Source organism: Crocuta crocuta, unplaced genomic scaffold (genome assembly GCF_008692635.1).
Source record: "Crocuta crocuta isolate KB4526 unplaced genomic scaffold, BGI_CrCroc_1.0 scaffold39, whole genome shotgun sequence".
Taxonomy (NCBI): Eukaryota; Metazoa; Chordata; class Mammalia; order Carnivora; family Hyaenidae; genus Crocuta; species Crocuta crocuta.
The window spans coordinates 2,531,988-2,545,212 of NW_027533334.1; the positions used below are offsets into that span (position 1 = coordinate 2,531,988).

General features: G+C 39.0%; 1 protein-coding gene across 2 annotated transcripts in view; it reads left to right on the forward strand.

Annotated features, from left to right (window-relative positions):
- Positions 1 to 513: 513 nt before the first annotated feature.
- The window catches only part of LRP12 (LDL receptor related protein 12), a 72,896-nt gene continuing 60,184 nt past the window's right edge, over positions 514 to 13,225 (forward strand). For both annotated transcript variants that reach the window (XM_077748210.1, XM_077748211.1), the window contains exon 1: positions 514 to 616. In XM_077748210.1, coding sequence (XP_077604336.1) covers positions 538 to 616 — 79 coding nt within the window. In that variant the 5' untranslated portion in view covers positions 514 to 537. The remainder of the gene's footprint in view (positions 617 to 13,225) is intronic.

The window sequence follows — 13,225 nt, forward strand, 5'->3', positions numbered from 1 at the left end:
TGTGCTACTCTGGAAGAGCGCCGCACTCTAGGCTTGCTGGGCTCCTGCGGGCACCTTGAGCGTGGGTGTCCAGCACCCGCATCGCAGCACGCGTGCACACTGACCCGGCCGGAGACCGCAGCGCTGACGCACCCACCCACTCAGAGCTCCGCGCAAATAGTAAGCGGACACAAGTAGGGGTAGGGGAGAGGAGCTCCCAAGTTCCTAGTCGCCGTTCACCCACTCTCCCCGCACGCACAAGCACCCTCAGACTCCCAACTTGCCCTCACACCACCCGCGGGGGCGGGGGGGAGGCCTNGAGGGCTCGCTCATCGATTGGCACTGCCTTACTCCTCTGGCTCTACTCGCGGGGAAACGGTCCCCGAGACTTGGAAAGTCCTGCCGAGCGCGGGGCGGGAACCAAGGCAGGCGGGCCAGGTGATTGCCGATCGTACGGATGAGCGCGGGTCCCGGCTCGCGCTCCGTCTGGCGGGTGGCGGCGCCGGANCCTCCTCCTCCTCCTCCTCCATCTCCTCGCTCCCTCCATCTGCCGTGGTGATGGCCCGTCGTTGGAGCACAAAAGAGTCTCCGCGGTGGAGGTCTGCGTTGGTCTTGCTTTTCCTCGCCGGAGTGTACGGTAAGTGTCCGCGTCCCTGCGCCCCGCTGACCGAACAAAGCTGGGGCGACCCTGGGCCCCGAGGCCTCCAGGACAGGGGTTCCCCGGGAGAAATGGGGAGAGACCCCCCCCCTCCACCGCCGGCGGGACAAAGACCCGGCGAGGGGTGGATGCCCCGGAGGGCTGTCCAGACGCGGTGATGCTTTCGTCCGCTCACCACCTCTGGACCCTCGGGGTTGTGAGAGGGGTTTGGGCGTCCCGGCCGGAGGGAGCCCCGGTGGAGCGAGGGGGTGGCGGGCGGACTTCCCGACCTGGGTTGGAGGGCCCCTTGCAGAATCCACACACACAAAGATGTAGGACTGTGAGAAGGGAAAGGAGATCGCCCTCGCCGCCTTCGGGACGGTCGTGCCACCCCCGACCCTTCCGGGGTCAGGAAGTTCTCTCCCCAGTGAAATTCCCACCGCAGCGGTCCCCCCATCTTCCCCACTCCCGCACCTCGGAGGCCGAGGCTCTGTGGATCCCGGGCGTGCTGGGTCCTGTGCCTTCTCCAGGAGCGGTACGCGGGAGAAGGCCAGAAAATAGTTTCCAGCCCCACCTCAGTCTCTCCCTTCGGGCGTAGATGTCTGCCCTGACTCCTAGTTCATTTGTCATTTCATCCATCATTGGCCGCTCGTGTTGTCGCTGTTGCTTCCTTCCAGTCTGTGGATTGCGTTGCATATACTCCTCTGAGGTTAACAGAAGGCTGAAGACTGTGTGCGAGGAGGGCTGAGCTTTATATTACATCAGGGTCTGAACTAGAGCTAAATGGAATTAATTAGGAAGAACATTCATTGCTTGAGACTTTGAGTTCCACTTCTGACTTCACCGTTCTTAGTTTATCAGTTAAACGCACTGAAAAGGTGTTTCTGTGAACACACTTAACGTCTACTTTTTAGAGTGGTGTTTTGATATGTTCAGAAGGAAATACTGTACATAGGAGTTGCCATTCCTTGGTAGATTTCACTTATAAGACGTCTAAGTCATTTGCCACGAGCACTAATTCCACTAATGGTGTGGTGATGGAGTTCAGTCGATATGTACTTCGTGAGCAAGTATTACGTCTTTTGAAGCATTTGTCGATGGAATCGAATGTGATGGTAACTGTTAGAACCTGAGAAATTACAGTAAATGAGTTTAATGACCATGTGTTAACATTTACTGACAAACAAAAAAATAGTTTTTCAGTGTGATTCAAAATGTGCTGCTTGCTGTCTGACCTGATTAATGTATTATTATAATACATACATTGTGCATTATATATAGTGTACGTTTTTGTTTCTTTGGGTAGGGGAAGGTTTGCATTCGACGTGGTAATTGTGTACCGTATGCGTGTGTGTGATCAGAAAACCCTGTGTGTGACGTTGGAGTATTAGGTGCATCAAGTAGCTGTGATTCCTACTTGCTTGATGACTTGTGGGTTTGGGTCTACACCAGAGATCAATAAGCTGTTATGTTGTTTCTTCTAGCCTGAAGGTGGGTATAGTTCTGCCCTGGGTTTGGTGTAATGGCCCAGAAGAGAGAAGAAAGCAAGAAGGCATCTTTAATCCATGGTGATTAGAAGTGTCCTGCTTTGTCCACTGCTGTAGTCAGAATTGAATCCTAGTGATGTCAGATCAGAATAGATAAATAAATGAGCTCTTTTAGCTCTTTCATTAAAACCTGTGTCATTAGTGTTTGAACTAAAAGTCTTTTTGCCTCCAGGGATAAGAGGCTGTGAACCTTGTAATTTGTCTTGGTACATTCTTTTGTGCTTGTACACAAAACGACTTTCTAGTAGGCGCTTATCAAAGATTTATCCTTTTGGAATTTATGTTTAGTGAGAAATTGTTGGTAGGGAAAGAATGAAACTCCTTTTCCAACAGTGTGGGACCGACCATGTTATAAAACTAGCAAGTAATTGTGCCAGGGTTGATGTCCCAAGCCACAGCAAGTTTCAAAGTATAAGAAAAAAGGAGGTAGTGAGCCAGGCAGAACATTAAACTGTGTGAGCAGAGATTAAAGGTACCCTTCACCCTGCAACTGGGGAAATTCTCTTTATAGCTGCACTTTTGTCCTCTTCTGGCTCTCCAGCCATACGTGGGTTTATATGAGGGGAAAAAGAAAGCTGTAACAATAATATGAGGGGGATGTGCTTTTATAAAAATAGTGGGATTTGTTTAACTTGAATATGCACCAGTGAGGAGTACTGGACGCATTCTGAGAAATACTCATCACCGTGGGCCTTTAGAACAGATAGTGTAATTTATGAAGCTGTCCCTTATGCATCAAAAAGTGTTTTTTTTTTTTAAGTGGCTTCAAAAATAATAAGAAATCATTGTTAAAACAACTGAGTGTTGAGAGTAACTCTTAATGTAGACTCAGTGAGAGAAAGCAGTTTGGCCAGTATGTAGGCAGTTCCAAACTAACTCTTCACAGAATGAGGCTTCTGCATTAATGACAGTATTAAATGGCTCCAGGTTGTGTCTTGAATCTTGGAAAATTTTATGTATCTTTTTAAAAAAGTCTGGGGGCGCCTGGTGGCTCAGTCCGTTGAATGTCGTACTCTTGATTTTGGCTCAGAGCATGATCCCAGGGTTGCGGGATCGAGCTGAACGTGGAGCCTGCTTAAGAGTCTCTCTCTCTCTCCCTCTCTCCCCCTCTCTCTCGCACTCCCTCTCCTTCCCTCTCTCCCCCTTTCCCCCTCCCCCTTCCCCCCTTCTCACCTCCCCCCTCCACCTCTTTCACAGCTGCACTCTTTCTCAAGTAAGTAAATAAAATTTAAAAATCTGTTTATTTTGGTTTTTATTCTCTTCACACTACCATCTTAGTGACCTATGTTTGTGACTGTTAAAATGTGACCATTTAGTGGAATAGTGTGATTGTTTTACATCCAAGTTTTCTGAATGTTAAAGCCTTACTTGAAACTCTAATGTGATATGGAATATAGTTAATGTTTTTTAGACATAGTTGTTTGAGAACCAATAATTAACTTTCAGGAGCTGCTCTATCTTAGCTGCTATAACTTAACTGTTGAATGTTCCTGAGAGTGAGTAGAAAGTAAAAGTTGACCTCTGCCTTTGGAAGTTGGAAGGGATAAGAACATTAGTGGAAGCAACCATGAGCTTTGCAGGGCACTGTCCTAGGCTGATCATGAGAGAAGGTGCTTTGTCAGATCTCATGTAGAGATGTTTGGCTTTTGCAAGTACATGGAGGTTTCCAAAAACTGTCTCCTAGTCAACAGAAACTGTTGGTTGGCTCATCTCCCAAGCCATAAGTTGGTAATGGTAACAGTTCCATTGCTTTATCCTTTTCCACTTGTGTTTGTCTTCCCGATCAATGTTTTCTAACTTTTTTTTTAATTGAAACCCACCTTTAAAATACATTTGATGTTACTCCCAGTATACAGAACAAAACAAAGATTATGAAATAATACTTTTACTACCTGTGATGCACTCCAACATTCCATTGTTCATTTGCTGGTTGGACTCATTATTTTGGGCCCATTAATACACTGCAGTTCCTAGTGTGAAAACATGGTCCTAGATTAAATCTTAAAATATAATTTGAAATGTTTGTGGTATTTCTAGATCATTTTACAATAACCTTGGAGAGTTGTAGGTGGTTAGTTTGTGGCTACTTGCTGCTGGAGCATTTGATAGCAGTAAGAACTCTTCTTGGCATACACGGACTGGCTTGTGATAAAATTCTTCTTTAAACTGGTTTTCAGCTAATTATAGTCAAAAGTCTTTGCAATACACAGTACTGCTATGGAGGTTGTGATAACATAAAATATTCTTTTTACTCTTGCATTTTCTATCTAATGGTAAATCTTTTCCCATGAATTTTGTGGAACATTCAGCAGCATTTTATAAATTTCCAGTTTAAGGATAGACCAGAGGTTCCAATTTTAGAAAGGTTGTAGAAATAACTGGAACATGAGAAAAAAAAATCTAAACCAGATTCCAATTACTTCTAAAAAAGTCAAGCTTGATTACATAAAATATGTTGAATAAAACTGAATTAATTGCTTAACATAACCCCTCCTTGAGTTTAGAATCTAAATTATATCCATATCCTAGGGAGAATATGAAGGTACACAGCACATTTCTTAAAATTATAAGCAGTTATCAGGTAGAGAGTATTAAATGACCACTTTCAGAGGGCTAGCTATGTTCTAGAAAGAATATGATGGAGATTTGAATGATGTATCGTAAATGGTTTAGAAGGTTCCTAGAAAGTAAAATCTCTGACAAAAACATAAAAGTGGTGTCAGGCTGAAAAGTGAGCAGCAGTTAAAGAAAATAAAAGAAAAGACTGACTTTGGTGGTTAGACAATTTAAAGCTTATCAAGAAATTAAGGGAACTGGGAAAGCTTTTTGTGTGTCTGATCTGAGGTGTTCTTGTAGTTGAAGCTTTTTCTTGTTGTTTTTTTTTTCTTACCCTTTATCAATGCTCGTACAGTTTAAAGAAGGAAAGGTAAAAGGAAAGTAAATATAGATGAGATTTATATATATTTAAGCAAATAAGAAATGTTTTTATTTTATAATAAGCATTAATCTTGTTCTTTCTGTAAGTCTTTACAGGTAAGTGAAGGTTGTTCTAAACTTAGAAATTGAAGTTGAGTTAATGATCTCTGATTTCTAAGGTTACCTTTCCCTCTTGTTTTCTTTTTCTCCTCACCCCACCCACCCTCACCATTTTTGGGGGGAGGAGTGAGTTACAGATGTACACTACTTATTCCCATTTTCTAAAGCATAGGATTAGATCCTACAAATACAAGTTACCAGCCTATCTGCTGAGATGCAGGTCATCAGTCTTTTAAGTATATGCAACAATATATGTATACATACATATATATATGTATACATACGTATATATGTATACATACATATATATGTATGTATACATACATACACACACACATATATATATATGTATCTTCCTATGTATATTTTTAGCTTCAATACTGAATTAGCTTAAGGAATTCTCACTGTCTAAGCAATAGAAAGAAGGGAAGGAAACCAACATTTATTTTGGTAATTAAGTTTGTAATATTTATTAAATTAAGTTCAGATACTGTGCTTGGTTTTATTTATTGCCAGTTAATCTTCAGTAGGTCTTATTCAGCAATCCTATAAGGTGTTTGCCCCTTTTCTATACAAGAGAACATTGAAGCTAAGAAAGGTTGTGACTTATCTAAGATCAAACCACTAGGAAGTGGTAGAGCTGGGATTGCAGCCTAATCCTGTCTCTTTACTCATTCATTCAGTTAACAAATGTTCCTTGAGCATTTGCTTTTGACTGGCATAACAAGCTGATGAACTAGTTTCTGCCCTCAGAAGGTTTATAGTCTAGTGAGGAAGTTACAATAAGAAACTCACAAGAGGCAGAGATAGTGAATAACAGACAAGGGTAATTAGAAAAAGAGTTCTTTGTGGAGATATTTGTAAGACCCATATTATGATTAGGAAAAGAGATCCTTGCACTTGGGAACCACATATGAAAAACCCAGCATCAAACAGGTGCTGATGGAAGAGCTGATGTGTTGCAGGTTAAATGACTAAAACCAGTGTAGGTGGAGCACAGTGGTCATAAGGGAGAATGACAAGGTGAGCTTAGAATCTTAGGAACTCAGTGCTTTGGAAACCATTGTAAAGAGTTTGGGTTTATGTTAGGTGTAACTATAGAAGTGGTTTCAGTGGACCTGGTATGATTTACGGTTTGACAACAGTCGCTTTTGCCGGCCCTGTGGAGACTTGTGAAGGAGACAGGAGTAGAGATGGGGTGATCAGGTTTTGGCTGTGATCCAGGTGAGAGAAAAGGTAGTAACAGTGCAGATAGAAGAGTATGGAGTGGCCTTTTTGCCAGGAAAGAAAGGGATGCTTCCTCTCTTGTCACAAGAGGGAAAGAGGAAAATGCAGGCACCAGTGTACTTAGGTCTTTAAGTTTCAGGGTGGGAAGATAGAGATTTCTTAAAGTAATATGACATAGGATCAGGTGAGAGGAGGAGAGAGATGTTGAGGGTCATTTATTTCCACAATTCAGTAGAGCAGTTTAGATCGTTAGGAAGCTAAGTTTCTGTTATTCAGTCTAGAAAAGGGAAGCTAAGAACACTCAGTGCAAGAAGGGGTATTGTGGTGAACAGCTGTACAACACATGACAAGAAAGAATGAGGATTTCAGTTACAAGGGGAGAGGCTTAACAAGTGTCCTGTGGAGAACTCAGTTCTAAAGACTATCATTTTTGTCAGTGAAATAAGTTTCTACAGTGTTTTACGAGTATCTCATCTTCCTCTGAAAAATAAACAAACATTAAAAAATAAGAAAAAAGAGTATTTCATATTTCAAGGTAGAACAAAAGTTAGACTTCAAGAACCAAGTTAAGTGCTTTATATTAAGTGGTCAATTAAAGATTGCTTTATGTCTTAGAAGAGGCAACGAAAAATTAAGTGACCTTTTTTATCTTTACTTCCGTGGGTTGCAGTTTTTTTTACAGGGGGTACAACTTTAGAAGGTCCCAAAACCTCAGAATAATGAAGCTGACAGAGTAGTTTTCTAGTGAAGTCTTAAATATTTGATAACTCACTGCCCTGCTAGCATTAGTTTAGTGAGGAAGTGAAATGGTTTTACACTCACATTCATCCCACTGAATGAGAGTAAACTGATACCCACCTGTAATTTACTTACATTTCACTTTTTAGAGAAATAGGAAATTGTGCTAGTCTTTTAATATTGAATTCATTAAAGAGTGCACAGTACCATGCTTAGTAGTTGGGATTTACCTCCTAAGTAAGGAAGTAAGCCTTTCCTTATCTTAATTTCATTGCTCATTAAAGCATCATTTAGGTGTTAAGTTAGCAAATTGGAGAAAAGATGAATCTTTGTATCCCATATATTCGGAAATAAAAATCAGTTTCTTGAAATTATTATTGCCCAATCTAGTGACACTAAAAATTTTTACCAAGACTTAGAATACAGAATACCTTTATAAAAACTGTCTTGTTTAAATCCTCAGAGTATTTGTGTGGTAGGTATAAGGAAACTGAATTTGAGGGAAGTGATTTTGCCTAAGGCTCACCTCTCTCTACTGCTGTTTTCTTTGTGTACAGGCCCATCATTTTTTTTTTTGGGGGGGGGTGTCTACATTATTGTAACAGCTTCCAACTGATCTTGATTCTAGTCTTGTCCAGATTTAATCACATGCATAGCAGCCAGAGTGGCTTTTCTAAAGTACAGATATAATTATGTAACTTTCTTGCTTAAAACCCAACAGTAGTTCCCTGTTCTTAAAATACAAGCATAATTTACTCAGTCCTTCATGATGTGGCTAGTTTTTACCTTTTTTGTCTCTTGTTACTTCCCTTCACCACTCCCCTACCCTTTACCATGTTTCTGCTATACTGAACACATTTCTCTTGTCTCCTGGCCTTTGTACATTCTGTTCCCTCTGTCTGTTCCCTTCCTTCCTCTGTCACTTTCTTTACTAAATTAACTCCCCCATGTCCTTTGGCTTTCCTTTAGATGTTCCCTCCTTTGGAGAGTCTTCCTTAAAGGTGTGCTTCTCAGAAGCATCTAACTTCTATACAATTTTGGGATTGGCCTTTTTTACTTCTATTTCCTCCTGGAGCAGCACTGTCTCATAGATAGATTATGTGAGCCCCAAATGTAAGTCATACACATAGTTTTAAGTTTTCTAGTAACTACATTAAAAAAAAAAAAAACAGGTATCATTAATGTTAATAATTTAACTCAATACTGTATACCTAAAATACTATCATTTTGATATATAATCGATAGAAAATAATCACTGAGATATTCTACAGTGTTTTTCATACTAAGCCTTCAAAAGCCAGTGTAAATTTTATGCCTGTAGCCCATTTAAATTAGAGTAAACCACATTTCAAAAGCTTATTAGCCACTTTGGGAACCTGTATCTATTAAAGGTGGATATAAACATGCCCTATGATAGAGCAATTCTCCTCCAAGGTATAAACTCAACAGAAGCTGGCACATATGTATGCCAAAAGACAGGTTCAAGATTATTCATAGCATCCTTATTTGCTATAGTACCAGACTAAAACCAGCCCCTGTGTCTGTCAGCAGTAGAATGGATGAATTAATTACGGTGTATTAGCAGAAGGGAACACTGCATAGCCACAGTTGTAAAACTCTTAGGTTTCAAGACTCCACAAGTAAGTTCAAAATGACAGAAAGAAACCCATTGCATGTGACCATAAATATCATACATTAAATAAAAATATGTGAAGTAACAACATTTTCCCCAACAAAAATTAGTGAGAATGGCTTGCTATGTATACATTTTTGCATATTACTATTATGTCTGGCTTAATAGAAGACAGTTGATTTCTCGTGTCTGTATTTGCAGTCAGTCTACTGTGACATGTTTTGGTTGAAGTGCCTCACATATATGTGTTACTGTAAAGAGAGAAGTATTTTAATAGCCTTTTCAGATAAATGTGAATATTCTTTGATGCTCCACCAGAACTTGAGAAGTAGTCGTTTTTTTTTAAGTTTAGTTGCAGTATGGAATCTGAAACTGTATCTAAATGAACTTTATTCCAGTTGCAATATGGAATCTGAAACTGTATCTAAATGAACTTTATTCCAGTTGCAATATGGAATCTGAAACTGTATCTAAATGAACTTTATTCTGTTAAACTCTGAAGGAGTCTTGGGGATTCCCAGGAATCCACTGCCCATATTTTGAGAATAACTTTCTACAAAGTAATGAAAAAGAACAAACTACTGGTACAGGTAGCATAGGTGAATTTCAACAAGTGATCAAAAGAAGTCAGACACAAAATTATAGGTTATTTACTATATGGTCACGATCTTAGAAGTTAAGGGGCAGCTGGGTGGCTCAGTTGGTTAAGCCCAGCTCTCTGCACTCACAGTTTGGAGATTCTCTCTATCCCTGTACCTCCCCTGTTCGCTCGCTCTCTCGCTCTCTCTCTCGTACTCTCTCTCAAAATAAATAAGTAAACACTTTTAAAAATAAAAAAAAAAATAAGTTAGGCTACAAGGAGAGTAATTCCCTGTCAGAGGGAGGTGGGGAGGTTGTGATCGAGAGGATGAGCAGGGTAGCTTTTGAGCTGCTTGTCCTATTCTATCTCTTGACCTAAGTGAGAGTTTGCACAGATTCGGGTTCTTTGCTGATAACTCGTGGAACTGTAAGCATTCAATTAGTGCATTTGTTTTGTATGTATATCTCAATTAAGAGTTAAGTACTTTTTTATAAAAATAGAGTGATGTTCGATAATAGTATGATGTTCAATAATGTTATCTATGGAAGGTTCTCTGGTAAGTTATATTCTCTCTAGTGTTTTCCTTTCTGCTTTTGTTCTTTGATTTTTTTCCTTTGAGTTTGATAATTAAAAAGTTTTAAAACTTTGGAAAATTCTAAACATATTCAGAAGTAGAGAAACTACTGTAATTAACTTGATATCCCCAATATCCAGCCTCAAAAAATTATTATATGGCCAATCTTGTTTTATCTAGACCTCTGTTCACTTCCAAAACACAAATGATTCTGAAGCAACACAATGATTCTGATCTGATCCCAGATATAAAGTTTATTCATATTTCAGTATGGATCTTTAAGATGTGAGGGCTTTAGGAATGCCTGGGTGACTATGTTGATTAAGTGTCTGACCTTTGATTTCAGTTCAGGTCAAGTCTCGCGTCTGGCCCTGTGCTGACAGTACAGAGCCTGCCTGAGATTCTCTTTGTCTCTGCCCCTCCCCTGCTCGCTCTCCCTTTCTCAAAATAAATAAACTTTAAAAAAAAAATGTGAGGGCTTAAAAAAAAGTTCAATGCCATCTCACACTTAAACATTAACAATTCCTAATTATCATCAACTATCCAGCCGTGTACATATGGTCCTGATTGTCATGTAAACATGAACTTTTAGACAGTGTTTGGATTAGAATTCAAATAAGGTCCATACTCTGCAGCTGTTGATACCTATTAAGTCTTTAATTTAATGCTTCTCTACCCCGTTTTTCTTTTTTAATTTTAAGTGTGATATTTGCTCTGAGTTTCTGGTATTTTTAATCAAATTGGAGATTTTCAAAAACGCCTATATTAATAAGTTTTTGAGGCTGTGCATTTAATTTTGTCACATAAGTTTTCTCATTTCCAAGATGATCATACGGTGTTTATGAGGGCCAGTGTTATGCAAAGCAAACATACCTAACATAATTACAGATAGTATTTGAGTAAGCGAATTCCTATGAATGGAGTAAATTGCATTATGGAATAGGCCATAACAAGTTGGTAATGATGTATTTTATTTTAATCTGCTGGAATACATTTAGTATTATTTTTTTTTTTAGATTTTGTGTTCATATTTATGAGATCAGTACCTAGTCCTAAATTTCTTCCTCCCTCCACTCCTTTTCTTTCTCTCTCCTGGAAACTTTCTCTCTCCCCTTTCTTCCCGCCTGATTTTCATATATGATTCCTAACCTGTTAATCCTTTTAGATATATTTGTAAACTTTTTTGTTATTGATTTCACTGGTCAGGAAAAGTATAAAAGATTTTAGCATTTCAGTTGTAATTATTTTGCTTTTTAGGATTAGGAAAGGAGAGTACATGTTTATAATAGGAAAGCAACAATTAACAGCTTTGTCCTGCTGACAGGAGAAATGTTTCTCATTCCTAGTATGGTTAAACTTTGTGTCACTAAGCAAGATAACAGAGATGAGCCTGTAAGAAGTAGGTCCCTTCAGTGAATGGGCTTGAAGACTAAGTAAGCCAATAAGATACCTTAGTGGTGATGGATTCACATCTGAAGAAGGATAAGGGACAAAGGAGAAGTTTTAATTAAAAAACTTAATTAAGATGAAATTCAATTTATGAATTTTATATTTTATGAATTGTGTTTTTGGTGTCATTTCTAAAACTTTTTTTTAAAATTTTTTAAATGTTTTTATTTATTTCTGAGACAGAGAGAGAGAGAGTGAGCAGGCGAGAGTCAGAGAGAGAGGGAGATACTGAATCTGAAGCAGGCTCCAGGCTCTGAGCTAGTTGTCAGCACAGAGCCTGATATGGGGCTCGAACCCACGAACCGTGAGATCATGACCTGAGTCGAAGTCGGGCGCTTAACCGACTGAGCCACCCAGGCGCCCCTTTCTAAAACTTTTTTGCTTAACCTTAGATCATGAAGGTTTTCTCTAATTTTTATTTCTGAAAGTTTTATTTTTATGTTATACATTTAGATCTAAGATCCATTTTGAGTTTATTTTTTATAAATTGTAAATTTTAAGAAGAGGCTCATTTTTGTATGAAAAGCAGTTCTAATACCATTTGTTTAAAAGACTGTCCTTTTTCTGTTAAACTACGTTTGCACCTCTGTCAAAGATCAAGTGGTTATATTTACATGAGTCTATTCTGATTTTTTAAATAACGGTTTTATATTAATGAAGTCCAACCTTTTTAAGTATATAATCCATTTGTTTCTTGTATGTTCACGGAGTTATTCCTACTATTGCCACTATCTAGTTCTAAAATATTTTCATCAGCCTGGAAGGAAACCCTGTATGTACTAACAATCACCACCCTTTTCCCTTCTCCCTAGCCCTTGGCAACCACTGAGTAGCTTTATGTCACCAAAGGTTTGCCATGTCTGAACATTTCGTATAAATGGGATTATACAATATATGATCTCACATGTCTGCCGCCTTTCATCTAATTTAATTTTTTCATGGTTCATGCATGCTATTGAAGTATTCAATCAATACTTCATTCCTTTTTATAGTCAAATAGGATTTTATTGTATGGATAAACCACATTTTGTTTATGTCTTTATCAGTTGACAAACATTTGGGTTGTTTCCACTTTTTGTGAATGATGCAGCTATCAGTATTTGTGTACGTTTTTGTGTGGACATTTGTTTTCAGTCTCTTGAGTATATACATGGAGTGGAATTGCTGGGTCTTTTCGTAAGACCCTTATGAGGAAATGCCAAACTATTTTCCAAATGACTGTACAATTTTACACTCCTACCAGCAATATGTAAGAGTTCTGGTTTCTCTACATCTTCACCAGTGCTTGTTATTGACCGTCTTTTCATTACTACAGGCGTTCCTGTAGATGTGAAGTGGTATCTTAACTATGGTTTTGATTTACATTTTTCTAAGGAGTAGTGGTGATGTTGAAGTATTTTTCCACTATTGTTTGTGAATGTCCAAATCCATTGTCATTTCGTAATTGGTTAGGTTATCTTTTTGTTGAGTTGTAGGAGTTATTTATATATTGTGGCTATTAACCCCTTATCCCTTATATGGGAGGATGAGACATGACAACTTACTAAACTGTTTTATTTTGTGTGTATTTGGTATTTTACATAATAAGGCCAAAAAAGAAGGCATTAAAATACTTCCTCAATAGGCGGAAATGGTGGGGGAAAGGGAGAGAGGCAAACCATGAGAGACTCTTGGATGCTGACAAAAACTGAGGACTGATGGATTTGGGGGGGAGGGGAGGATGGGCATGGAGGAGGACACTTGTGGGGATGACCACTGAGTGTTATGTGGAAACTAATTTGACAATAAACTATTTGTAAAAAAAAAAACAAAAAAAAACCAAAAA